Source organism: Dasypus novemcinctus, chromosome 10 (genome assembly GCF_030445035.2).
Source record: "Dasypus novemcinctus isolate mDasNov1 chromosome 10, mDasNov1.1.hap2, whole genome shotgun sequence".
In the NCBI taxonomy this organism is placed as follows: domain Eukaryota; kingdom Metazoa; phylum Chordata; class Mammalia; order Cingulata; family Dasypodidae; genus Dasypus; species Dasypus novemcinctus.
The window spans coordinates 83,471,949-83,499,567 of record NC_080682.1 but is presented as its reverse complement, the minus strand read 5'-3'; the positions used below and the strand labels follow the sequence as shown (position 1 = coordinate 83,499,567).

The 27,619-nt window shown below is 39.5% G+C and overlaps 1 protein-coding gene and 1 non-coding gene across 5 annotated transcripts in view; both read right to left on the bottom strand.

Annotated features, from left to right (window-relative positions):
* Positions 1-216: 216 nt before the first annotated feature.
* LOC101420062 (zinc finger BED domain-containing protein 5) overlaps positions 217-27,619 on the bottom strand; it is a 52,165-nt gene continuing 24,762 nt past the window's right edge. For 3 of the 4 annotated variants that reach the window (XM_071217840.1, XM_071217838.1, XM_071217839.1), the window contains exons 3-24: positions 11,220-12,075; positions 9,649-9,775; positions 9,400-9,465; positions 8,613-8,753; positions 7,979-8,081; positions 7,227-7,358; positions 7,076-7,142; positions 6,830-6,981; positions 6,340-6,450; positions 6,065-6,148; positions 5,880-5,978; positions 5,471-5,612; positions 5,222-5,382; positions 4,747-4,860; positions 4,028-4,153; positions 3,833-3,937; positions 3,522-3,737; positions 3,176-3,434; positions 2,628-2,832; positions 2,296-2,507; positions 2,083-2,204; positions 217-1,046 (exon numbers count right to left, since the gene is read on the bottom strand). In XM_071217840.1, the coding sequence (XP_071073941.1) occupies positions 981-1,046; positions 2,083-2,204; positions 2,296-2,507; positions 2,628-2,832; positions 3,176-3,434; positions 3,522-3,737; positions 3,833-3,937; positions 4,028-4,153; positions 4,747-4,860; positions 5,222-5,382; positions 5,471-5,612; positions 5,880-5,978; positions 6,065-6,148; positions 6,340-6,450; positions 6,830-6,913 (2,106 nt within the window). In that variant the 5' untranslated portion in view covers positions 6,914-6,981; positions 7,076-7,142; positions 7,227-7,358; ... (3 more) ...; positions 9,649-9,775; positions 11,220-12,075 and the 3' untranslated portion in view covers positions 217-980. Of the gene's footprint in view, positions 1,047-2,082; positions 2,205-2,295; positions 2,508-2,627; positions 2,833-3,175; positions 3,435-3,521; positions 3,738-3,832; positions 3,938-4,027; positions 4,154-4,746; positions 4,861-5,221; positions 5,383-5,470; positions 5,613-5,879; positions 5,979-6,064; positions 6,149-6,339; positions 6,451-6,829; positions 6,982-7,075; positions 7,143-7,226; positions 7,359-7,978; positions 8,082-8,612; positions 8,754-9,399; positions 9,466-9,648; positions 9,776-11,219; positions 12,076-27,619 lie in introns of those variants that run through there. The other variant, XM_071217841.1, reaches the window with a different exon arrangement.
* LOC111764131 (small nucleolar RNA SNORD97) lies at positions 4,556-4,696 on the bottom strand. The gene has a single exon (XR_002796819.1). It is a non-coding gene; the product is annotated as a small nucleolar RNA SNORD97 (small nucleolar RNA).

Genomic DNA, 27,619 nt, shown 5'->3' with positions numbered 1-27,619 from the left:
CTCAGAACTGTGTGATTTCAGGAACTGTATATATATTGGTTAGTTCCAGCAACCTGACCCTAAAGAGGAATAATCTTGAATTTTATGTCTCACCATGATTCTGAAGAATTTAAAGTTGCCAAACATTTGAACCAATAAAAACGGGCCTTCTACCTCAAAACAAAAGCTAAATATTCTCCATAAATCTGTGGATGCTGTTTTAAAGTCACACACAACTTTATCAAGTATCACAATGTTTATTGATAGATACAAGTATATAAAATCAGGGCATGAACATGACTTGATAAATTAAGTAGACTTAATTTCAATACTATAATAAGAGGGACCAATTCAAATTCTCACCATTTGTTTCACACCCACAAAAACCACTTCAAGGGCATTAACGATCTCTCAAAACTGATCAGTTTTGTGCAAGTAAACCATGTTTCTTTTAAAAAGACTTGTGCACTTGCCCAGGCTCAAGGATATTAAAATCTAGCACATAAAGCCCATTACTAGAGGTAGAAATACAGGCAATATACTATTACGGCAAAACCATCAATTACAATTAAGAATTTTTCTGTAACAACCAAATGGATAATCAAATATTGCAACAACTCAAGTATTACTGAGCAAAGTGCATTTCTACAGTATTCAGTGTTGCTATTCAGTTTTCTAACTTAAAACAGCCTATGGTAACTGGCAGCAAAGAAGGTCCTTGCAATAGACTGCCTCTGCTCGAGAACTTATGATGTAATTATTGCATGCTGCTAATATACTATCTAAACATTAAAGATACTCCTAAAATATTTGATGGTAAACTATGATTAAGACATTACACTACAAAAAAACCTTATGCAGAAGGAAATCCTACCGACGTGCTTCTGCTTTAAATATTGTGAAAACATTACAGCGGAATGAATTTTCGCAGTGGTTAGGTCAAATGCAGTTATATCATAGCAACAGTATGTTTTGCACAATTTAAGGCTTTGGCTGGTTCTTTAGTCAGCTTCTTCCTCCGATTCTTCTTCTTCAGCAGTTTCTAGCCAGGTTAGCCACTGATTCACCTGTAAATTACATACGTAACTTAACAAAATAAGAAGTATGTGTAGAATGTAAAAAACTTAGCAGAAATTTTGATTCAGGATCTAACCAGCAACCCTACCACTGCCACCAAGGACACACATTTTTATAATTGTAATGTCTTTTCAGGACATGATGCGGTACTATTTGAATGCTAGCTTTAAGTAATAAAGAGTGGTTTTACTATTTGGATTGGGGATAATTTACAAGTTGTTTGGGACCAGTAGTTCAAGGTTAAAGAATGGCACTGCTTAAGCTCCAATTACATTTCAGGGCCATTTAATATAGGACACTGGCTTCTCCCACACCTAAGTATGTTAGAAGTACTTTGGAGGAATGGGGGTGTTCCTGAAAAAGTGGATTTCTAGTCCCACCCCAAAATGACTGGATTAGATTCTGAAGACAGGGCTATAGACAAATGCTGCAGGAATGATTCTTATGAAGCTATTTTGTGAACTTTCAGGGTAAAGACAATTGTACACTAGTGTTCTCAAAACTAGCCTCCCCTGGAATACCTGTATGAGAATGACTTGCAATGTACACAATAGAGCTAATATATCAGAATCTCTGGGAGCAGGCTTGGACCTGTGTGATTTTAATGCATGAAGTTTTTCCCCTAGGGGAAGTAGTTCACTCAGTAAGATCAAAAAATAAACCAAAGTATAAGAACCCAGAAGTAATTCTTCAGTTAATTTATTGAAGTTTAAAAAAACAAACTTAAACTTGCACAATCACGCTATATAGACAAGCTCCACTTCTAAATATTTGTCACCTCAAATCAAACAGCTTATACACCACTATGATTGAAGCATGACTTCATTATATAATAATCTCATTTTGGCACTAACTACTAACTTAACCAAGACGTCCACCAGTGCACAATGATAAACAGGAATATGAATGGAAGACAAACACGCTACTAGGACTATCTTACCTGCATTTCAGTTTAAAAAGGCTCTTCATTAAGGCAACAAATTTAAAAAAGCATGAACAGATTTCCCTAAACAAAGGAGAATTTACCTGGAACAAAGCCTTGCCTTTCCCTGGAAACTCTTGGGTTATATCTTCTTTCCAAGCCAAAAAAGCTTCTTCTTCGATAATCTCCATGTCATAGAAGTGAACAAAAAAGCGGAGTAACATGCCTAAAAAAAAGACAAAGACAAAAAAGCACATTAGTGTGTGTGTAGTTTAAGAATTGGCCCATTCCCATCATTTTGATATCAGCCCTCTTACCTTTTGGGAAGTTGCTATTGTAGCAGTGCACCTGAAGAGCATAGAGAGCACTGACTTGTAGATCAACATGATCATGAAGGAATTTCTGCATTACTGGCTTGAAGGAAAGAAGCAACTGTTTTTCCTGCTCTAACTGTTCTTTGGAAGGAGCAGAGGAAGAATCTGTTTCATCACTGGGTGGGTTTACTTCACTAGAAATATACTGTAAGAAGCTAAAAAGAAACAAAGATGCCTTGTTAGAACTCAAAAGTGAGCTTCTTTATTGTAGAAAGACAGCTTATTTTCCTGCATTGTATACTTATTTTTTCTAGTTAACAAAAATCTTATCTCACCTAGTCATCAAGATGTTCACAAATCCTTTATCTACATGAAGTTTGGGAGAGATGTTATCTTTAATCCATTTATATATGGTTTGAGGGGATGGATCCAATTTTATTTGTTTTAACAGTTCCTTCTCTAGTTTTAGAAGTGGGAATAAGAAACTCAGCCCCTTCCCTTCCAAAATTTCCAACATGCGGTCCTTATTCTGATCAATTTCTGAAGAGAGAAAGACAAATGCATTAACAATATGTTCATTCCACCTAGTTGGACTATCTAAGAAATAGCTTAACAAATAACTTCCCAATCTACAATATTCATGTACAAGAGTAAAAACCCAGACCAGTAAATGGAACTACACATGGATTAAATAAAAACAGACTAAGTTTAATAATAATCTCTTCTTTTTATATGATGGCAAGGACTATCCATGGTAATGTTTATCATTATCTGTTCAGGGTAATCTGACTGTCGGAACTATATAATCCATTCAAAGTATTAGAAATCTCTAGATTGAGTGTTAATAAACAAAAACAAAAACAAAACCCCAGCATTCTCTTACCTGGGAGCATTTTCTGCATATTGACCTTGCTTTGTTGAAAAAGTTCTGTTAACCATTCCCGATCTTGTAATTTAGCTAACTGCTGAAGGCAAAGTAAGAAGAGAGGAAAATGGGTGCCACTTTCCAGTGGTTGAGCTAGTTCTGAAATGCTCACCAGCTCTGAAATGATGGCACGAGCTGCAAACTGTGCTAAATAGGATTTCACCAAGGGGATGTCAACCTCCAGTTTGGGGCACTGGTCCAATACATTCAGGAAAGCCTTAGGAAGAATTTATTAACAGTCAGAATAGTTTTCAAATTTGAATGGAAAGAGTTATCACAAAATCAGAAAACTGCAGTGTCCTACCTGCATGAAGTTGTCGCTAGTGGCTATACTTTCATGTTTGAGTAAACTGATCAAAGAACTTGCTTTTTCTTTATCTTCATCACTTCTATCCAGCGAAAGGATAATTACTTTGCTCAACATCTCAGGAAGAAAGTGTTTAGGAGCCCTCATTTCTCTTACGCCATTGACTGCCTCATTTGCATTTCCACTATTTAGATACTCTGTTACAACAGTTTCCTGAAAACAACACAGTCCAAATAACTTTAGTGCTTTCCCTATCCCACATGTACTCTATGGGCTACAGAATATTTACCGAATTACTTCAAACTTACAGTTAATTTAAGTAGTTCTTCCTTTGATGGTGGTGGCTTTTTGCTGGTCTTGGCAGGCTTTTCCTGGATAAGTGGTGGATTAGTTTTGAGACCAAGCTGAGGTGTCTTAAAAAACAAAACAAAAAACATGTTTTTAGACATTTTAAGAAAAGGCTAAAACAATAGAAAATGCTCTCATAATACTATACTCCATACCTGTCCCAGAGGTGGTGTTTGAGTGCGTGGTGGTTGTGCACTAGGAGGAATCATAGTTATCTGGGGCTGAAGCTTTGGCACTTGATTTTTATTCATTAGGAAAGACTGAGCAGGCCTCAGGCTAATCTGGAATGGAAAACAAATCAAAACAGGTATCAAAGTTAACACGCTACTGACAAAATTAAACACAGCATTACAACATCCTACTATTAATTCAATATGTACAAATATTGTAAAACCCCAGGCAGAAGTTTCTCTTGAGAACTAAAAAAACTCTACTCTGTTAAAAGATTTCTGACAACAAAATTAAAGCTCTAATTTACACAAGAATGATACCATAAATCTCACATCTGAACCATAATTCTCCAAGGATTAACATGATTGAAGTATTCGAATAACCAGCAAATTTAACTAGAGTTTAGATAACGTCTTGTTTTACTCTTAGCTGAGTCACCCTATACTTACAGAGAAACCACAAACAAAATCTTCGTAACTATTTTCCTTACACTAAATACTTATATAAGAAATCTGCCCTCATATCTCATAATCTTCGCTCATAGGACGCTGGACATCCAAAGAAAGAAAAAGTACAGAAAGAAAGAAAGAAAGAGGTAAAGAACTCCAGCATAAGTCCTCTTAATAACGCGTCTTTTTATAATCATTGGGCAATAGATTTCTGAATTGACAAACTATGGTATAAGTAACATAGGCAAATGTACCTCATCTGCATTAAGCTGTCCTTTCTTAGAAAACCGAGGTGGCATATCCTTCGACTGTCCTTGCAGCTGGGATAAGAGTCCCTGACTCTGGTTATGGTAGAGCTGGCTTAGCCCCTATTTCAGAAAGGGAGAAAGAAAGTCTAGATAAAGAGGGGTCCACCACAAATTATGGTAAGCAAGTACCAGAGGGACGAGCCAGGCCATAGGAAAGCTTAAGTGAATTTGCCAAGAAAAAGTAAAAGTAGAAATAGGGAATAAAAATCTAACCTGTCAAAGAAAGAATGTGATTTTATTACTACTTTACTAATCTTAAGGATAAGCATTTCACCCAGTTTGAAAAACCTATCAGATGAAAATTTAGTTTCAAAAAACACACACACCTAAAAATATTTGCACTCTTAGCAAAACCAAATAAATCATACACTGAGGTTTTTAAAAATACTTGTTGCCGAGACATTCTTAAATGTAGCCTTACCTGGCTTTTCATAAACTTGCCTCCCATCTCCCCAAACTGCGATTGTGTGGGAGGCATGATGTGTCCCCCATGGCCATTGAAGAGCTGATTTGAACGATGACGCCCCATGGTGGGTGAAAATCTATCCTGGATAACTCCTGGACCAGTACCAATGCCGCTACCTTTAAACATACACATGAACAATCTTAGAACTCTAGCATTAAAATGTTGATATTTTAGTTTAACCAAACCAGTCTTGTTTGAAATCACCTGGCATTTGTCCAAACATATCAGCAAGTCCTCCAAGTGGGTCCCTATCCATTTTCATCCTTGGTGGCATGAACGGTCCCTCCAGAAAGAAGTCACTTCTCATCCCTTGAGCCATAGGAGCAGGAATAAACACTCCTAGATCCTTTAGAAATAAAACGAATAGGCAACTGTTTCTGGACACCACTTCAACTTAAAAGTTTAATTTCTTATATAAGAAAAAGTATGGAGAAAAATTTCTAAATTATAACAGTGCTACTTACATTATTTCTGTAAATAAGTTCTTCGCAAAATGGCACACAAAATACTAAAACATTAAGCTCCACCAGTAAGATGAGAGATTGTCAAATATTTGTATACAAGTGTTAGCCAGTTCTGTGCTATCATAAACACTTAAAAAAAAAAAACTTACTTTCACTGCATCTTGACGGATTTGATTGATCGTCTTTGGTCCATTGTCAAGAAAAGCCTTGCGAGGAACCCAATGGTGTTCTCGCAACTCTACGGTATCCTTTAATTTAAAAAAGTTTAACTTTTATTCTATTATTCTTACACCCCTCTCCCCCCCAAAAAACCCAACATTTAAACTTATTTTACCTGCAGCAGGAATCGAATCCTCGCTGGCAATTCCTTACTTAACATCAAGGAGCACATTCGGGCAAAGTACTGATCCATTAAGGACTGATGAAAAAAGGGGGAAAAATATGTAACTAGAAAAGACAGCTTAAGTGAACATGTGCTTTCTAGACTTCTAGATTATAATCAAGGCTAATAACTAAATATGACAATTGTCTGTAATATAAAAAAAAAAATTTAATTTGAATAAAACTAAGACAAATCATTTATACTATTCCACTAAGCAATATACACACCTTAGCTCGTTCATGGTCTAATCTAGGTCCCACTGTCCTCATTATCTGACAGAGGCACTCCAAATCCTCTCCCATATCCTTAAGTTGGACTCTCTTCTTCTTTTCCAAAAGCTACCAAAAGAAAAGCCACATGTTGACAAAATCTTACAGCTATCCTGGTTTAGATGTAGCATTTCCCCCTTATTTTGGCATGACATAGTTCCTAAAGTCTACGTGGAGGAAATCACTCCAAATCCAGTCATTTTAACACAGACAGGTAATTGGTTCTATCCTACCTTGCTATCACATAGCAGGCTTCCATAATAGGCACTGTTCCACATTTAAATATATTTTGCTTTACAATGCTGGATTTACTGGCCACCTAAAATACGTAACTAGCTTACCAACCTTTACAAATTGCCCCAAAGACAATTATAATTAACTTATCTTCCCCCCAAAATGATGCACCCCATGATAAAATTGACCTAAACCTAAATTCCCAGCCACTTACTGTTTTGATGCACTTATGAAGGATAGATTCATGAATAAGATCAAGCTTGCCAAGTTCTCCAATGAATTTGATGTTCCCCAACATCTTGATCTTAGCAATGGCTCTCTGTTCCTCCTCCTCTGGGAGGAGGGGATTTTCACGCTTATCATAGACTGAAATAGAGAAATACGGAAAAATGAAATTCAATGTTCAGAATTAAGTTGAAAATATGCAGCACTACTCAAGTATCAAACATAAAACTCGTACCATCAACATTTCTGGTTCGATTTTCAAATTCATCTTGTAATTTGGAAATTAGGAGGCGTCTGAATGTCTATGATAAACAAAAAATAATTTAGCAGGTTTTAGGGAAACCTTTCAAATCAACTTTAAAATAAACCAACACACTACTACTTACTGTGCTTTGCTTCTGTCCTGGTTGACCCTCTGCTGCTGGGCCATCAAAGTTTGGTGCATCTTCTGCCAATCGCAGACATAGCTGAGCATACAATGAGCTATACTTTGGCTCTTCTAGTGCTTTGTCCACAATCTATAGAAAATGTCATTTGCTTTACTAAAAATGAAAATTTTGGAACTGCCTTTATAACTTGAATAATTTCTTAGAAACTTATGGATCCTAAATTTTGAAACACATTTCTTTATCAACTTGGACAAATATACTTCTCTATGCCTCAGTCATAAGGTGGTAATAACAAAACCTCTCTCATAAGGTTTACTATGTGAAGTAAATGAAAATTCATTTCAAGTGCTTAGCACACAGTCTGGGAAGAATATAAAGCACTTAAATGTTACCAAAAATATCCAATTTTGGAGAGCACCCCTCACTCAAAAGCTGAAAATATTCTGAGTGTTAAAATGGTAACAAACTCTGGAATATTTTATCAACCATCACACAACTTACTTTCAAGATCAAAACACAGTATTTCTATAGGAAGATGAAAAATGGCAAAACAGTCCCCTGGTTAGTTTTTCAAATGTACTAGGAATTTAAAATTCACCTCTTAAATCTGATGCCCTTAAAAGTTAATGGCTCTATTATTATCACCAACTTTCAAATATCTTAGGATTTTAAACGATAGAAGTATAAAAAAATAGAACTTGGATTTAGTGTTTTCCTCTCCCTTTGGATTAAGTAAACATTGAGCTTACCAGCAGTATGACCCCTTTAAGGATGAGTTTAGACTCTACACCCACATTGAGGAGCTCAAGGCATAGCTTGTCAAACTTTTCAGGAGTAAGCTTATTTAGTATGCTGGGGAAAAACAGATATTAAATGTCAGCCAACAGGCAAAAACATTCAGTTGAAAATTGTTTCTCTACCATCTCCCTTGAATATCAAGGCACATCTTCTTACCCATGTAACCAAGAGATGTTGAAATAAGCCTTCAGATAATAACATATGCCAGACTGGGGTGCCCCAGCTGTTTAATGAGAATCTTTTCTCTAAGCCCTGGGCACAAAGATCTCCTTATTATCAAAGCTAGAACCAGAAGGCCAATATAGTTTTTGCTTCATTGGGTTAACACACCAGGCAAAGGAAATGCCAACATAAGGGTTTGTGGATTTTATTTTAACCCAACAGCCCAAAGTAGCTATAGTCTACAAAATATTGACTGTGCTACTTTTTTGTTCACTATGTATTTTATTTTATACTTTGGGCAAGAACATTGCCTTTTAGGACCCTGATTTTTAATTCCAGTGGTATAGCACACATAAGAAGTACAGCTAATCCATTCTTTCCCCCTCCAATTAGTAAAAAGACAAAACAGATCTATAATCTTACCCTCTTACTTTCCTGAAGATTGCATCATGTCGTTCTTTTTCATTTGCGGAGTTGTTTGCTGCGGAGTTGTCATCTCGTCTAGTGCTTCGTGCAGGAATCCATTTCTGAGCGTTTTGCCCTGGGGTTTTCCCCAGGAACTCGCTGATTAACATAAAAATAAAATTAACAAACTTTTACAATTATGCTTAAGAAAACCTAAAAACTTGCATCCCGTCACATACCAAATGTCATACTGATCAGAAACTTCTAAAAATGTAAACAAGTTTAGGTTTTCCCAACTTCCTTCACAACTGAGCAACCCTGGAGAGATCAGTGGTTCTCAATCTGCAGTGTGCATCAGAACCATTTGAAGGAATTCTTAAAAGAGATTGCTGGGCCCACTGCCAGAATTTCTGGGGTGAGGCCTCCTGAGAAATTTGCATTTCTATTAAGGTATGGTCCAAGTGCCATACCTTCAGAACACTCGCTAGACTAAGACCATGCTGCATGCACACTGCTTTGCTAATACCAATTAGAATGGGTAACTGACTCCAGAAATGACATCCACTGAAGATGCCAAACAGTAATAATATAAATTATAACAGTTTGAGGGTCTCACTCAGATAATCGGCTAAGGAATAATCAAACACTGATATATTAATTTAAGATACTGAGCAGAAACCATGCCCTAGAACAGGTTTCAGAAGTCTGATGTCGACTGCCATAAACTATACTGTTATGCTTCAAAAAATTTCAATCTAAATGTACTGTATTTTAATAAAAACTCATTCACTTTTGTTTATGATACCTGTTGCCAGCAGTCTTGGGATAGTGCTGAGGTGCACCCCTACTTCCTCCTCCGCCCGAAGAAGCACTATTTAAAAAGAAAAGTTATACCCCAATTAACTGTCACCCAAGAGACACAGTGCTTCTTTATTTTGTATTTCAGAAATTACACAACAGATGATGACTGAATTTGGGTCTAATGGAAAACCAGAGAATTGACTACTACATTTATTCTTCAGATGAAAATTATCAGATGACCAGTGAAAATTACCTGAAACGAGAAGCACCCCCTTCTGCAATCGCACTCTCCACTTTGGCGGCTTGACAACAAAGAATCTTCAAAAGAATAATATCAATGGATGGGGTGGGGAGGGGAGGGGAAGGGAGAAATGAAAAACCTAGAATGAGAAAGAGCACCAAAATTAGAAACTGCTAGGATACAGACCTATAAACTTTCATTCGATTATAATATATTTCAGATCCTGGCACTGCAGTTGATTGAACTTTCACTGCATTGCAGACCTCACTAGACTAAAATGAATGTACTCAAAACACAAAAGGATGGTAAAATTTCATTTTGTTCAGTCACCTAGAAACTCCATGGTCCTCAAAGATGTCAAAAACAGCCTTTACAGAAACAAATTTAATCTCAAAAACCAAGAACCATTTTTAAAAAGTCTCCCCTGAAACTGAGCAGTAATAGAAAATGTAACTCCATTAACACGGTCACATTTTGTGGAAAATGTAATAATTTAATAACTTTTACTGCCTCAATGATGACAAGCCCAGTAGACTGGAAGTCTAGCTAAAGACTGCGCAACAGTTTGCTTTACTGTCCATTCTTTTAACACCTCCCTGCAAAGCTCATCTGGCAAGATGCAAGAGAAGGAACATGGGTGAACTGTGACTGGCACCAGACAGGCGAAGACTAGGGCCACAACATGGCAGCAGGAACCTCCGCCCCATTTTCCCCTTCCTGGGAACAAAAGAGCAGCATTCCTCCCACCCAGGACTGACTTCGGGAAGTGCTTCCGACAGCCTCCTCGCTGAGCCACTGGTCTCCGTGCCATAAAAGAGGCGCTCCCTCACCGGTAGGGCAAGCCCCGGAGGGGAGGAGGCGCGGAGGCCGCCCCCGCCGGCCCAGCGCCCGGTTCTTTGTTCTCCAGGCAGGAAGGCGGCCTCCTTCCCACCCGCCGCCTCCAAGCAGGCTCCCTCCCACCCCATAAATCCCCACGGGGCTGACAGCCGCCTCCCCATTACCTTCTCAGCTGACCAAAGGGACCTAAACCCTTATTTTCTCTTCCCTTCCCCGCCCCGGGCGGGGCCTGCCGGGCAGCCCCTTCGCTCCCCCCCACTAGGAGCAGCCGGGCCGCTTCCCCTCCGACACCGGCCCCCGCCCTACACACCTCCTCCCCACCGGGAGGCCGGCTCCGGGACTCCTGCGCCTCGGCTGGTCCCGCGCCAACGGCCGGGCCCCCACTGCCGGCTCGCGCCACTCCTCGCCGCGGCACGCGCAACCTCTGCCGCCCTCGTTCTCCATTCGAGCACACCGGCGATTCGGCCCGCCTCGGCCCCGCGGAGAACGATCACTGACAGCCACGACCGGAGGATGGCCAGGGACCGCCAGAGCCATCTAGGCTGCCCTTTTCCTTCCACTCCGTCAGCAACGGGGAGGGAGAACAGATGCGAAGAATTTCCGGGGGCCTGAGGCGCGAAGAAACCGCTAAAAGGGGTCGCCCCGCCCGGCTCCGCCTGGGGCCGCCATTTTGTACCGCACGAGAAGTAGCCAGAATACGGCGGCCATTTTAGAGCGCTCCACTCGGCGGCAGCGTCTCCACTCACCTTCACCGAGCACTCAGCAGCTGCTACCGCAGCTGCCTCCTCAGGATCCGGTCGTCGGGGACGGGGAAGGGCGGGGGAAGGGGAACGGAAAACAAAAAAGGGGGAGGGAAGGGGGAGGAAGGAGTCGGGGACGGCTTTAATCTCTCAGCTCAGAAGAGTCGCCGCTGCAGCCACCACCCGGTACCCACCGCCACCTCCATAGAGCTCCGGCTCGCTGCTGGCGCTGAGGCGTGTCTGAAGCCGAACTTATCACTCTGGGGCAGCCGAACTCACCAGAGCCTCCCCGAATGGCTCCTTCGCCACCCAATCAACAACCTGGCTTCGGTTCGCCACCAATCCGCTCAGGGCGGCGGGGCGGAGCCAAGGGGCCAAGCTCGGTTGAGGCGCAGCCCCTCCGCAGTGCGCAAAGCCTTATTCGCGAAGGCTCTGAGGCCAAGACAGTGGCGTAAGGGAATCTGAGCGCTGATGAGATACGGCTGACTTGCGTAAAGTCGGAGAGTCCTCGGAGTCTGCGTTGGTGTGACTGCCTCATCCTCCTCCAGTCTCTTTGTTCCCAGAATCTGTACCCCATGCTCGAATTTATACAAGGTTCTTCCCCCCCTACATCGTTTTCTCATCGGGAATATGGGAAGAAAACTCATCTTTCTTCTACCCCACCCGATTCCTCTCGATGGCGTGTTAGAGCTTTGGTATTCCTGGCGCCTCCAGCCCCCAAGGAGCCGAGATTGCCCATCGCGGACCTGACCTCCGTGGGACGGGCTTGCCGGGTTGAGTCCTAGCGCCCTCGGGGCGCAGAGCCGGGAATCACTATCCGTCTCCAGGTCCTCTGCTTCATCAGCTTTAGGGGTGAGGAAGCCTGGAAAATAGGTTCGAGAGACAACTGAAGGTGCACCTAAATGCTAAAGGGAGTTTCATTCAGATCCCTACTTATCCACCCTCTGAGAGAACGAGAAAGGGATGACAGGAAGGGGTTTATTGCCTTTGTACCTCACACAAGAAGCAACTTTCTCCAAAGGAATGTCCAGCCAGCGGTCACGAAGGAAAAACCAGAAAATGCCAGACATCTCTGAAAGTGTTTACGGAGCGCGGGGCGTTCGAGGGATTTTTAATTGCTGGCGCCTGTTTTTGTTTTTTAAAAGCACGTTAAGGACTGTCAGCAGCATATTTCCATTTTGTGTAAAGTCCACCATAGGAAATAGGATTAGGCTTTTCAAGGCCGGCAGGTTGAACTACTTATTCTTCTCAGGTAATATTTTAAAGGATGGGTACCGTAAAATGAACTGTTACATCGTTTGCGACATTTTAGCTATAGAAACATGGAATCATGGCTTTACAAAAATGGAGTCATGTTCCCGTATGCTTCAACTAACAATAGATTTCCCCATCTTCATTTTGAACGTACAATGTGTAACTTACATCAAGAAAATGTGTGTGTGTTTTAGCATGCATGACTTTTAAAGAAAGCATACAGTAAAGGACAGGATTTTCAACGACCCGAACTTATGCTTGACATGTCTAAACAGCTCTTAATTTAAGCCTTTAATTTAATTTTCAAGAGAGTTGCACAGAGTTTTTCCTAGGACATTTAAACTTGATAATAAAAGGGTATAGTGTAGCTCTGAAAATTCTAACCCAATTCTAGCATCTTTTTAGATGTTTGATATCTAATACGTTGATCATCTCCCTCCCTATTATATTACTACAATTATTTCTATTAAGTAAATTTCACCTGATCTTGAACAACTGGAAAAGATATTCTCATTCTGAGACTGAAATGTTTGAAAAGAAAAAAAATAGGAAACTTCTTTTGGGGGAAGTTGGAAATTTTGTTTCAAATACAAGGGACTTCACTTTGTAATTGTAGGACCCTTTTAGCTTCAAAATAACACCAGAATAGTTACAATTTCTGTAGTGCTTGACACTTTGTAAAAATGTTTTCATATAGACAATATTTTATTTTTGCAGAACTAGTTTACATTCTTTATGATTGATAATGAATACATTAATCTGATAGGAAAAATAGTGTTTAAATAAAGCACAGCCTAGACTTTAAAGAGAAAATTAACCTAGTCCTAAAACCTAGATGGTCTGATAATTAAGGAGCTTGAGACAATAATTAGAAATAAAAAGTTTCACTTAAATAATTTCTTTAATCTTTGCTAATTGTGAACAACTCTGCTATGGGCTTTGCAGAGATGAGTGCGTGTAGAAAAGAGGGCTGGTAGAAATAGTAAAAAAAATATGTATAAAACTATCTTTTTGACAATGGGGAGAGAGATTTGCAATTTCTAAATGTCTTTATCACACTATCAATATATGATAATTGAAGTCATTGTCTGGAATTTGGTTTTTAGGTCATAGAAAATTGAATTTTAAACACCTACTACAATTGGCTAGTTAAAATTTTTTTTTTAATCTGCTAATTTTTAACATTTGTTTTATGTCAGTTTTCTGTAAGATTGAAAAGAATCCTGACTGACTTGTTAACTCATATATTTTCCCATTATTTTAGCTAATGATCATGTCAAATGTGGTGTTCTAGCACATAGTATTCTGGAGTGTTTGCTACCTCCCTGTGCTTGAGAATTTCCTAATCATCTCCAGCCCAGATCTCTCACTTGAACTCCAATTCTGAATTTCCAACAGCCTTTTGACCAGTTGTGCAAACCTGTAGCCATAATAGTTAGGGTCACACAGTAATTTTAAACGTTTGAATTAGTTGACATTGAAATGTTAGATGATTTTACATACAACAGCAGATTTCCATTTATTCATTAAAAATCTTAAAATCTGGCAGTATTGGGCCTGACATTCCCACTTCCCACATGGCAACATTCCAGTGTAGCTGAGTAGAGACTGCCTCCACTGGAGTTTTTTTTTTTTTTCCCCGTTTCACCACAGTTAAACCTAATTTGATTCATTTATGCTCCTGCCTGGCCCTTATATCCATTTTGTTCTTTTTGAGTCATCTGTTCAAATTCAAAAGATTCAGTATGTAACTGATCATCTTTCTATTACAAGGAAAAGGAGTCAGTTAACTTCAGATATCTTCTCTACCACTTACTGTGTAAGTCTGGACAAGTGATTTAATCATTCTCTTTCTCAGTTCCTGATTCTGTACAATGGGAATGATAAAATTTACAGAGCTGTAAAATTAAATACAAGATAATATATGTAAAGCAAATAGCATAGAACCTACCATAGTGATTACTTAATGTTATTTACTATAATATCAATAATATTGATTAACCAGCTGTTTCACAACTACTTTAGTTTTGTTAAGGACCCCACTATGCTTCTATGCTAGAAACAACTTTATATTTTCTCTTTCCTTTTGCTCAGGTTTAATATTCAAACAGTTACTGCATCCTATTTTTGCTACCCTCTAAATATTTTTTGCATTCATCATCTTCCCTGCATAACTTCACTGCATACATTCTAATCCAGGCCTCAGTTAATTTTCCTACTGAATTATTAAAAATTTCTAGTTGGACTCTTACAGTTTTTGCCCTCTACTCTGTATACCCATATTAGTCTTTTTAAAAACAGTTTTTCAACATATTATTACCATGCTTAATCATCTCCCTATGGGGAGTGGGTTTAGTGCAGTGGTTGAGCTCCTGCTTCCCATGTACGAGGTCCCAGTTTCAATCCCCAGTATCTCCAAAAAAATTTAAAATAAATAAATAAAAAGAATCTTCCCTATTTTCTACATCACTTTGTCTCAGCTTTCACTGCATATTAGAATCACTTGTGGACCTTTTAAAAATTTCAATGTCCGGGCTGCAACCAAGATCAGATAAATCTGAATCTATGCAAGTAGAATCCAAGCAGCAATATCTTAAAACTCTGCAGGTTATTTCAATGTGCAAAGTTGAAAACTACTGTAGCAAGTAAAAGAATTTCAGAAAATTACAGTATTTACAGCTGAAGAAAACCTTAGGAAGAGGAAACAGTTCTAGAAAAGATGAGAGACTTTCCTCAAGTAGCAAAACAGGCATTAGAACCTAGGGATTCCAGTTCATTTGATTTTGCCCTTCAAATTTTGGCCCTATTCTACCTCTTTGGTTGGCCTTATTATTCACTAATCCCAAACACCAGTATTTTCTCATGAAGCCAGTTAGTACTGCTGCCCCTAAAATTTCACTCCTACTTCTCCATTTTTTGCAATTTTGAGGTCACTTGCATTTATGTACTCTAGATTCATTCCTGAAACACAGATATATCAGTGCCCTGCCTAACAACCTCAGTAGCTCTACCCTGCTAACAGAATAACATCTGAATTTTGCTTGGCATAAAAGGCCCTTTGTGATCTGGTTTCAGACTATTCCCCCATTTCTGTCTAGGCACATCCTTTCTCAGTTGTTAGTTCTATGGTACTCAAACTTTGCTCCATTTTAACACCAGTGTTCTTTATGATAGAAATAAAAAATGTGTAGCCTTTGTCCACTTGGCAGAAAAAAAATAAGGCTAATGAGTTCACTTACTAATAGCTAGGCAAGGGGCTTGGGTTTATTCTCTATTTTCAAAGAGCTCACAATCTAGACAAGGAAAAGATATATTAATTACATAGAAGGACAGGAAAGAGTAGAATTTAAATGCTAATCTAAATAGCCAAGAAAAAAAATGAGAAAATGTTTCATAAAAGGAACATAGGAGAGAGCGAGTATAGCTCAGTAGTTGAGTGCCTGCTCCCCATGTATGAGGTCCTGGGTTCAACCCTTGGTATCTCCTTAAAAAATAAACAAACATGAGATGAGACTGTGGACATCTTTCCATGGGTGTCAGAATGATGACGTGGGACTGACTACATGGGCAAAGATAGTTATTGAGCTGGTTTTAATTGATCAATGCTATTTTAAGAAAATTAACTTTGTGTCTTGGGTAGATTGAAGGACAAAACTGCAGTTAAGGAAATCATAAGGCTATGTACTATATTATTTTTCTGTGATGAACACATTGAAACATTGCTACTAACCATGGGCCACAGTTTATAGTTTACACTTTGCACCACACAATTTTATAGGTTTTGACAAAATGTATAATGGCCCGTATCTGTCATTGCGATGTCATGCAGGACAATTCCAATGTACCAAAAATGTCCCCATGTTACACCTATTCTTCCCTCTCCCTCCCCTCAGGACCTCTGGTGGCCACTGCCTTCATATTAATGATACAAATTCTTCCATTGCTAGAATAATAATAAGTCTGCTTTCGTCCATAGTTGCATTCCTCCCTTATGTTTGTTCATTCCTCATTCTTGAGGATTTTGGGATGGTGATGCCCACTCTTACTGATTGAGAGGGGCTTAGAATTTATGGGCAGATGAATGAACTGTCTTGCTTGCAGTTGTGGATACTCTGTTTTTTTGGGATGGGCCTTGTCCACTGTTTAAGTCAGCCAAAGGGGTGTTGATGCAAAATACCAGAAATCTGTTGGCTTTTATAAAGGATATTTATTTGGGGTAGAACCTTACAGTTACCAGGCCATAAAGCATAAGTTACTTCCTTCACCAAAGTCTATTGTCACGTTTTGGAGCAAGATGGCTGCCGATGTCTGCCAGCATTCAGGCTTCCTAGGTTCCTTTTTTCCCAGGTCTCGTTTCTCTTTGGGTTAAGCTGCTTTACTTTCTCCACAGGCCAGCTGTGGAGTATCAGGCAAAGGGCTCTGTCTCTTTCCCTGAGGCCTCTGCCTGTGCTTAATGAAGACTTCTCTCCTTCTTCACATATATGCTTCACTGTGTGTTTATTTCTCAGGCTCCAGGATAAAAATTCTCTGCCATGTAGTTTTCTCTGTGAGTCCCTCCCTACCAAGGGGTCGGGGACTCAACGTCCTCCTGATGTGACCCAACAAAGCCCTAATCATAATTTAATCATGCCCAGGTACAGACCAGTTTACAAACATAATCCAATATCTATTTTTGGAATTCATAAAATCAAACTTCTACATCCACCATCATCCTTTTGTTAGTTGTCTGGGTGAGTCAAATGAACTGGAGAGTAGGTGTTGCAACTCTGCTCAAATTCACGGCTGCACTGGTATATGAACAGATCAAAGATTTAAGTCTCTGAACATATATTGAACAAGTTTAGTGCTAATTATAAGTTCAAATAAAAGGGGTAGAAGAGCTATTTGTAGGGAATTATAAATAAGTCTAACCCTGTTACACTGGGGAGCATATATTCCAAAGTAAGGCCCACTGACAGGGTGCCAAATTCCTGAGATTGCTCTGCCTATAGTGTCTAGATGTCTCTAGAGCCTTCAGAAGCCCTGCTGTTTGAGGCACTGTTTACTAGGGCAGCCAATGAGATCCTGCTGAGATGTGCATAAGCATAACCTCTGGAATTACCTCTTTTTTTTTTTTTAATTTATTTTTTATTTATTTCTCTCCCCTTCCCCCAACCCCAGTTGTCTGCTCTCTCTGTCCATTCGCTGTGTGTTCTTCTGTGACCGCTTCTATCCTTATCAGCGGCACCAGGAATCTGTTTCTTTTTGTTGCGTCATCTTGTTATTGTGTCAGCTCTCTGTGTGTGTGGCGCCATTCCTGGGCAGGCTGCACTTTCTTTCATGCTGGGCAGCTCTCCTTACAGGGTGCACTCCTTGCACGTGGGGCACCCCTATGCAGGGGACACCCCTGTGTGGCAGGGCACTCCTTGCACGCATCAGCACTGCACATGGGCCAGCTCCACACGGGTCAAGGAGGCCCGGGTTTTGAACCTCGGACCTCCCATGTGGTAGGTGGATGCCCTGTCCATTGGGCCAAGTCCACTTCCCTGGAATTACCTCTTGACTTACTTTGAAATCTCTTAGCCATAAAAACTCATTTGTATTCAATATTTCCCCCTTTTGGTCAAGATCTTTTTTCAGATGCTAGTCAGTGCTTGGTAATAATCCCTCGCTGCCAGGTAGGCTTATCCCTGGGAGTCTTGTCCCATGCCAGGGAGAAGGTAGGGTGTTTATATGCTGAGTTTGACTTAGAGAGAGGCCACATTTGAGCAACAAGGAGGCTTTCAGCAGGTAACTCTTAGGCAATATATAGTACTAGGCCAAGTTTCAATTTCAAAAGCAAAGATTCATAAGTACAGCTGTCAATATCAAGGGCCTGGGGTAATGGTTTGTCTTCTCTTGTTAGGCACTGCCCATGTATTTGGGGGATTCTTGCTGCTCTCTTAGAGAATGTAGCAGGCCTTCCCAGGGTGGAAATTCAATATTCTTTTGGTTATTATGTGGGTCTCCACCCACCGAGACAACATCCCATGACTATTTGAACATATTCATATGCCATAGAGGCATACCCCAGTTGTATCCCTTCCACACATCCCATCACTGACACTCTGCACCAGTGATCCTCCCCTGCCACAGTTGCAACCCTTCTGTGATCCAAAACCTCCCCGAAAACAAAGCAAAAAAAAAAAAAAAAAAAAACCAAAAAACCCCAAAAAACAAGAAAATAAAAAAATAAAATAAAAATTTAAAGAAAAATTTTTTTCCTCAATGTGTCTTTCATCACTGTAACATCTGTTATCATTTATGTACAGTGATAATTTCTTCTGTATGTTCCCCCAGAATCTTATTTTTTTTGCTTTATCTTCAAACTTTACATTGCAGAAAAGTCACATAGAAAATATAGGGGACTCCCATATACCTAACCCCCTGCCCCTCTCCCATTCTACCTTATAATAACACTTTACATGTGTATGGTACGTTTGTTACAATTGATGTAAAAATATTGAAGCACTAGCTACTAACCATGGTCAATGGTTTATATTATGGTTTGTATTTTGCACTGTACACTTTTATAGGTTTTGATAAAATTTAAAATGGCCTGTTCCATCCTTGCAAGATCATGCGGAGCAATTCCAATGCCCTAAAAATGCTTCATGTTCCATCTTTTCTATTCTTCCTTCCCTCTCCTCTCAGAACCTATCAAAACTGCTAAGTTTTGATTTTTGAAGAATAAGGTTCATAGTTACATGCAATAATATTGAAGGTTTGACATATTGATCTGTTTTACTAGGCACTGCCTATGTTCCTGATAGATTCTTGCCCCTCTAATTGAGAACAGAGCAGGACTCCCCAGAGTGGGAGTTTAATATTATCTTGTTTATTGTGTGGGTCTCTGCCCACTGAAATAATACATTAGCTCATGGCATTTTAGTGCAGAACCAAATTCACTTAACAAATGTATTTAGTAAGCATCAAATACTTGCCAACCAGAACTTGGATGTATATCGCTAAACAAGAGTAAGCATTTTATGCTTGTGGTGAAAGAGGGCACTATTAATAATTACATTGGACAGCACGCTTAAACTAGGACTATACCAGGCAAACCAGGACATATGATAATCTTATGATGTATGAAACAGACCAAGAAACTGCCTGCTAGTATTTTTTAGCAGTCATTAAACAATTAACTGACATATTCTCTCTTCAAAATAATAGATTTTAAACTCTAATCAGTAAAGGACACTTCTTTCCTGGAGAAATCTTATCAAAGTAGTAACCCTTGTAAGCATTGCAGTAGACAGAACACTGATTTTTGTTATAAATCATGTATAAGGTGAACACACAGTTGTATACAGCCTCCTTAGGGAACAGTAGGGAGTGAGATTTTAATAGAAAAAACTTGGGGAGAGCATTGCTAGTTGCCACCCAGACTTGCAGGAAGCTTTTCTTTTGTTATAAATCATGTTAACTACAGTTGAAAATATAGTGTATCCTCTTTTTAACATCATACTGAAGGTAGGTCATAGGTAAGTATTCTGTTTATTCCTAAACCACTTTTCTCTGCTATTTCTTTTTTCTAAGTCAAAATAGCATTGAGCTTTTAAAGTTCTTAAATGGATAAATAGTAGCTTGACTGAGGATTCACTATATTAAATCTCCTGGAGGGATGTGTAATTAGCTCATTAACTGCATAAGGCCATCATAATCTTAATAATCAGGTTTTCTAAAAGCATTTGAAAACATTCACACATGTTAACCCATTGAATCCTCATACCAATCCCATGAAGTAGCTAGGGTAGATACCATTCTAACATTTTCAAAAATGAGGAAAACTGAAGTTCAGAGAAGTAATGTACAATTTGTCTAGGTCACACAGGTAGTAAATTGCATAGGTAGGACTCTAGTACCTGCCTATTATCTTTCTCTGGTGGGTAATAGAAGTTTAGAAAACATTGCTCTCCCACTGGACTTCATCAGCTTAGAGACCATCTAAAACTCTGGATGTTGGGCTTGTAGGCTGGAAGTGGGAGACCCATTTCAGAGCAAAATTTTCTATACTAGGCAATCTAGAGACACATTTGGCCCTTAAGTAGAGGTGGACAAATAGTCCTTTCAATTCACAATACTTCAAAATTTACTTCAATTAGAAAAACTAAATTTAGAGAATGGGTGATGGTCATTTGCAGGAAACACTCCTAAAAAGTGATCAAGATTACTGGCAGACAGAGAAAATGTGGCATTGGTGTGGGAAAAGTGGCCATGGTGGCTGATGGGTGCGGGGAATGGGAGGAAGAGATGAGATGTGGAGACATTTTCGGGACTTGGAGTAGTCCTGGGTGGTGCTTCAGGGACAATTACCGGACATTGTAGATCCTCCCAGGGCCCACTGGATGGAACGTGGGAGAGTATGGGCTATGATGTGGACCCTTGACCATGAGGTGCAGCGATGTCCAGAGATATACTTACCAAATGCAATGGATATGTCATGATGATGGGAGAGAGTATTGCTGGGGGGGGGGGGGGAGTGGCGGGGTGGGGATGGTGGGGTTGAATGGGACCTCATATTTTTTTAATGTAATATTTTTACAAAATGAATTAAAAAATTAAAAAAAAAAGATTACTGGCAGCAACTTAGATGAAATATGGTCAAGTAATATGCAGTTTTTGGTATTCCTTTCTTTCACATTTAACAAAACATATATGAATGCATATTACTGAGAGTGTTATTATAGGAATGACATTATATCCACTCTATGAAAAAGAAAATCATTTGTAAACTTTGATAATTTATAATTTTCATTAGTGACAATAATTACTTACAATATACCTTACATTCAAATGTGATTAAAAATGTGCTAAAATAATGCAGTTGAAGAATCATTCTTCTAGAAAATGCAAATTATTAAATTGAAATAGAGAAACAAGTGCAATAAATCATGTATTCATGATGGTTTGGAAGGTAGAAAACAAACATGTCCAAAACATAGATTATATATATTGATGATAATTTGTTAAGTGCTTCAGATTTACACTTTAAAGAATAATTAAATATTTAGGAGAAATATTTTCATTTTAAAGATGAGGAAATTGAGGTTTGGAAAAACTAACTTGTGCTTTTCTTTCTTTTTTTTTTCTTTAATTAACTCTTAGTCCTGTGGTCTTTCCTCTACTTTACTTCTTAGTAGAATATTGTCTAATACTAGTTTAATGCCACTTAACCATTTACCTGAGTCTGAATAATGTAACTAAAGTAACCATTTGGAAAATTATTGCTATCAGCTAGATTTGTATTCTTGGAGAAGCTTAAATTAATTTCATTCTCTCACTTTCTTTGAAGGTTGATAGTTACTTTGAAAAGCTCGTCATTTTTAAAAGAATGCCTGCTTGTAGGTAATTTTAAAAGTGGAAGTACAGGTTTGCAAGACATTTCAACAGTCAATTACTAGGGGGGTGAGTTTATGATGCCAGGGGTGCGTTTTTATGTTATCACTCTGATAGCCAGTGTATATATTTATGAGTACTAAAGGTGAATTTTGGCTCTGGATCATCTACTAATATGTCTAAAAATTTGAGCAAGTTACTTATTTTAAATTTTGGAATTACAGAGATATCTTATATAAATACATGTTTCTTTTTACAAATTTCTGAATTTCTGTGATGAAAGAAGCATCAATAATGATAAATTCCAAATATAAGGATGATGACAGTAATAGTGATAATGAAAACAATACTTCAAATTCATACAGTGCTCTTTTTCTGAGTAGTCCAAACGTTTCCCATGTCCTCTCTCAGTATCATGGGAGTGGGGGTGGGGGGTAGATAGTAGTCTCACAGTGAAAATGAGGCTCACTGAGATCTATACTTTGGTCTTGCCCTTGAAGTTGCATAAGGTCAGGTCTACAAACCAGGATACCTAGTTCAGCACTATTTGATTATGTGATTGTGAAGAAATGAAAGATAGTCAAAATGAATTACTCCATCTCTGACCAGATGCTCTCAGATGCTCTCCCTTCTTTTAATTTGATTATCTCATATGTTTCCTGGGCTGGGAATACAGGAGCCTCAATTCTCCTCCGGGATCAGGCAGTGAACTGGAGCTTTATTTGCTATACTTTTTATTTTTATTTTTTTTTTAAGCTGTTTTTATTACAGAAGTTGTGAACTTACAAAACAATCATGCATGTGTGGAATTCCCATACAACACCCCTTCACCAACACACACATCACTGTGGAACACTTGATACAGATTATGAGATAATATCAGACTATTACCACTAACTATGGTCCATAGTATACATTTGGCATATTTTCCTATACTTCCCTATTACTAACACAGTACATCTTTGGCATTGATGCAAGAATATTACAGTATTGCTGTTGACTATAGTCCATAGGTTACATTAATTGCATTTTCCCATGCTTCTCCACATTCTTACCGCCTTGTAATAGTGATATATATCTGTTCTAGTTCATAGAAGGACATTCTTGTATTGTACTATAACCATGATTCTCATCTACCTTTGAATTCACTGTTTTATTCATTGCCTACATTATTCTCTAGCTTTCTTTCAAATGACATTTACATCCCTAGACTACCTTTTTCAGCCACAATCCAATTTATAAACCAGCTGCTATTCACTATAAAGTATTACCCTCAACTCTATCCATTTCCACACTTTTACAGCCAAGTTAAATAAACTTCTACATACATTGAGCATCAGTACTTCTTTGCACCTGTCCTCTTATCTCCTAATAACCTATACTCTGTGTTTTAATTCTATGCATTTATTCTTTACATTTATTTCATATTAGTGAGACTATGCAATATTTGTCCTTTTGTGTCTGGTTTATTTCACTTCAAGATTCATCCATGTTATCTTATATGTCCCAATTTCATTTCTTCTTACTGCAGCATAGTATTCCATCATATGTATATACCACATTTTGTTTATCCATTCATTGGTTGATGGACACTTGGGCTGTTTCTATCTCTTGGCAATTGTGAATTATGCTACGCCACTATGAACATTGGTGTGCAAATGTCTGCTTGTATCACAGTTTTCAGTTCTTTTGGATATATTCCTAGTAAAGGAATTGCTGGATCATATGGCAGTTATATATTTATCTTCCTGAGGAACCACCAAACTGTCCATAGAAGCTTCACCGTTTTACAATCCTACCAACAGTGAAAGAGTATTCCTATTTCTCCACATCCTCTTCAGCACTTTAAAAAAACCCCACAGATTTACTGCCCCCACCCCCATTGCTTTTGCACTTGCTGTCTGCTTTCTGTGTCCATTTGATTTGTGTTCTTCTGTATCTGCTTGTCTTCTCTTTAGGTGGCATGGGGAACCGATCCTGGCACCTCCTAGGATGGGAGACAGGTGCTCAATCTCTTATGCCACCTCAGCTCCCTGGTCTACTATGTCTTTTATTGTCTTTCCTCTGTGTCTCTTTTTGTTGCATCATCTTCCTGTGCCAGCTCTCTGTGCAGGCCAGCACTCCATGCAGGCTAGCACTCCTGTGTGGGCCAGCTTTCCACCCAGGCCAGCTTGCCACACAGGCCAGCTTGCCTTCACCAGGAAGCCCCGGGAATCAAACCCTGGACCTCCCGTATGTTAGACAGGAGCCCAATTGCTTGAGCCAAATCTGCTTCCCATCTTCAGCACCTATTGTTTTCTGTTTTTTAAATAATGGGCCTTCTATGTGGTGTGAGAGGATATCTCATTGTAGTTTTGATTTGCATTTCCCTTTTTTGGCTATTTGTATTTTCTCTTTGGAGAAATGTCTAAGTGTTTTGCCCATTTTTAAACTGGAATGCTTGCTCTTTTATTGTTGAGTTGTATGATTTCTTTATATAGAATGGAAATTAAACCCCTATCAGATATGTGGTTTCCAAATATTTTCTCCTATTGACTGGACTGTCTTTTCACTTTCTTGATGAAGTCCTTTGAATCACAAAAGTGTTTAAGTTTGAGGAGGTCCCATTTATCCCTGTTTTCTTTCATTGTTCATGCTTTCAGTATTAGGTTTAAGAATCCACCACCTACCATCAGGTCTTGAAGATGTTTTCCTACATTTTCTTCTAGGAGCTTTATGGTTGTGATTTTATAGTTACCTCTTTGATTGATCCATTTTGAGTTAATTTTTGAACAAGGTGTGAGACAGGGACCTCTTTATTTCTTTTGGATATGGATATCCAGTTCTCCCAGCACCATTTGTTAAATAAACTGTTTTGCCTGAGCTGAGTGGGTTTGATAGGCTTGTCAAAAATCATTTGACCAGGAACAACCAGCAAGATAGCAGCAGAATAAGGAACTCTAAAGCCAGCTCATGCTACAGGGCAGTTGGTAATCACCCAGAGCTATCTAAAGCACATGTTTGGGGGCCCCAGGAGACCTGAAAAACATCCTGCAACATCCTTGAAAGAATGGAAGGAGGGGACTGCCCATCTGCTGAGAAGATTTGTAAGTAGAGCACACCACACCCCTGGGGCCAGTGCCCATTCTCCACTGGTGGCACAAGCTACCTCAGGAGCTGTAACACAGATGGGAATTGGAAGCTCCACTTCGCAAAAATGGGGGAAGAAGAGACGATTGGGCACCAACTTCAGCTACTGATTAGTAAATTCGGTGGGCTGAAGTATAATCCTAAGAACAGCTAAATTTTGAAACTGTCCAAGTCAGAAAGAGGCTGGTAGTCACCATTTTAACTCCACTCCTGGCACGAGGGGAAGTGGGGCAGACTGAAAATCACAGTGCTGGTAGAGACCGGCTTCTATCCATCCAGATGGGGTTACAGCTTTAGCCTATGGCACAGCCCCACCTCCAGCAGGGAGGAAACTAGGGGGACATGTGCCAGCCTCTCTGGGAAAATATAAGCCATGCTGCAGGAGCCAGTGATCATCCTACTTTGGTGGTGCAAGCTGCCTCAGGAGCTATTCTGTGACTGGAATTGGAAGCTCCATTCTGAAAAACAATAAAGGAATAGACAGTTGGCCACTGATTTCAGCTGCTGATTAGTAAATTTAGCCAGCTAAAGTATAACCCTAAGAACGGCTAACATTTGAACCTGTCCAAGTTGGAAAGAGGCCAGTAGCTGCCATTTGACTCTGCCCCCAGCATAAGGGGAAGCCAGGCTGACTGAAAATCACAGAGACAGTTAGGATCAGCTTCTTTCCACCCAGATTGGACTGTATCCCTAGCCTAGGTTTCAGCCTCACCCCTGGCAGGTAGGAAGCTGGTGGGACCTGTACCAGACTCTCTGGGTAGCTGCATGTACATTCTGCAGGCACAGACTAAATACCTGGAAGTCTACTGGACAACTGTGGTCATTTTGGGTCAGGACAACATACATTGCTGACCACACCTGCATTTTCAACCCAACCCAAGGTATAGAAGAAGGGGCTTTAAGCTTTATCAGTCTCTCTGAGCAACTACAGTCTAGGCCTACATGGCTGGGATTATTACACACAGCTGTGTCTCTGCCCCTACCCTGACAAAGGAGAAAGTTGGAAGAAGCTTCATTGGTGCCTGGAGCAATGAGGACATCTTGGGCCCCCACAGTTTACAGCACCTACTACATCCTTGGCTACTACTATGCAACCAGCAAGGAAGAAAGGGCAAGAAAGCCCTAAACTAAAGAGAGAAGCTGCACCCAGAATTAATACATCTAGTAAGCCAGATACCAAGACACCAACAAAAAATTACAATCCACACCAAGAAACAGGAAGCCATGGCCCAGTTAAAGGAACAAGATAAGTCTCCAGATGACTTAAAGAAGTTGAGACAACTAATCATAGATGTTCAAGCAAATCTCCTTAATAAATTCAATAAGATGGCTAAAGAGAGTAAGGATATTAAGAAAACATTGGGGGAAATGGACTTGGCCCAGTGGTTAGGGCGTCCGTCTACCACATGGGAGGTCCGCGGTTCAAACCCCGGGCCTCCTTGACCCGTGTGGAGCTGGCCCATGTGCAGTGCTGATGTGTGCAAGGAGTGCCGTGCCACGCGGGGTGTCCCCCGGGTAGGGGAGCCCCACATACAAGGAGTGCGCCCTGTTAAGGAGAGCTGCCCAGCGCGAAAGAGAGTGCAGCCTGCCCAGGAATGGCATCGCCCACACTTCCCATGCTGCTGACGGCAACAGAAGCGGACAAAGAAACAAGACGCAGTGAATGGACACAGAAAACAGACAACTGGGGGGGGGGGGGATAAATAAATAAATAAATCTTAAAAAAAAAAAGAAAGCATTGGATGAGCACAAAGACGAATTTGAAAGCATACATAGAAAAACAGATCTTATGGGAATGAAGGGTGCAATAAATGACGTTAAAAGTACCCTGGAATCGTAGATTTGAGGAGGCAGAAGAAAGGATTGGTGAGCTTGAAGAAATATCCTCTGAAAGCAAACATACAAAAGAACAGATGAAGAAAAGAATGGAAAAAATTGAACAAGGTCTCAGGGAACTAAATGACAGCAAGAGACATGCTATCACATATGTGTTATGAGTGTTCCAGAAGAAGAGAAGGGAAAAGTGGCAGAAGGAATATTTGAAGAAATAATGGTAGAAAATTTCCAAACTCTATTGAAGGACATAGATATCCATGTCCAAGAAGCACAACCTACTCTCATCTGAATAAATATGAATAGACCACCTCCAAGACACATACTCATCAGAATGTCAAATGCCAAAGACAAAGAGAATTCTGAGAGCAGCAAGAGAGAAACAATGTATAACATATAACATAACAGTAAGATTAAGTGCCAATTTCTCATCAGAAATCATGGAGGCAAGAAGACAGTGATATGATATATTTAAGATACTGCTAGAGTAAAACTTCCAGCCAAGAATCTTATATCCAGCAAACATGTCTTTCAAAAATGGGGGTGAGTTTAGAATATTCACAGATAAACAGAAACTGAGAGAGTCTGTAACAAAGAGACAAAGTTTGTAACCAAGAGACCAGCTCTGCAGGAAATACTAAAGGATGTGCTACAGCCTGAAAAGAAAATACAGAAGAGACTTGGAAGAGAGTCTAGAAATGAAGATTATATCAGTAAAAGTAACTAAAAGTATCAAAAGAGTTGTAAAAATAAAATTAGATAAAACCCAAATATTTAGGAATAAACTTAACCAATGATATAAAACACTTGTATTCAGAAATCAAAAAAGA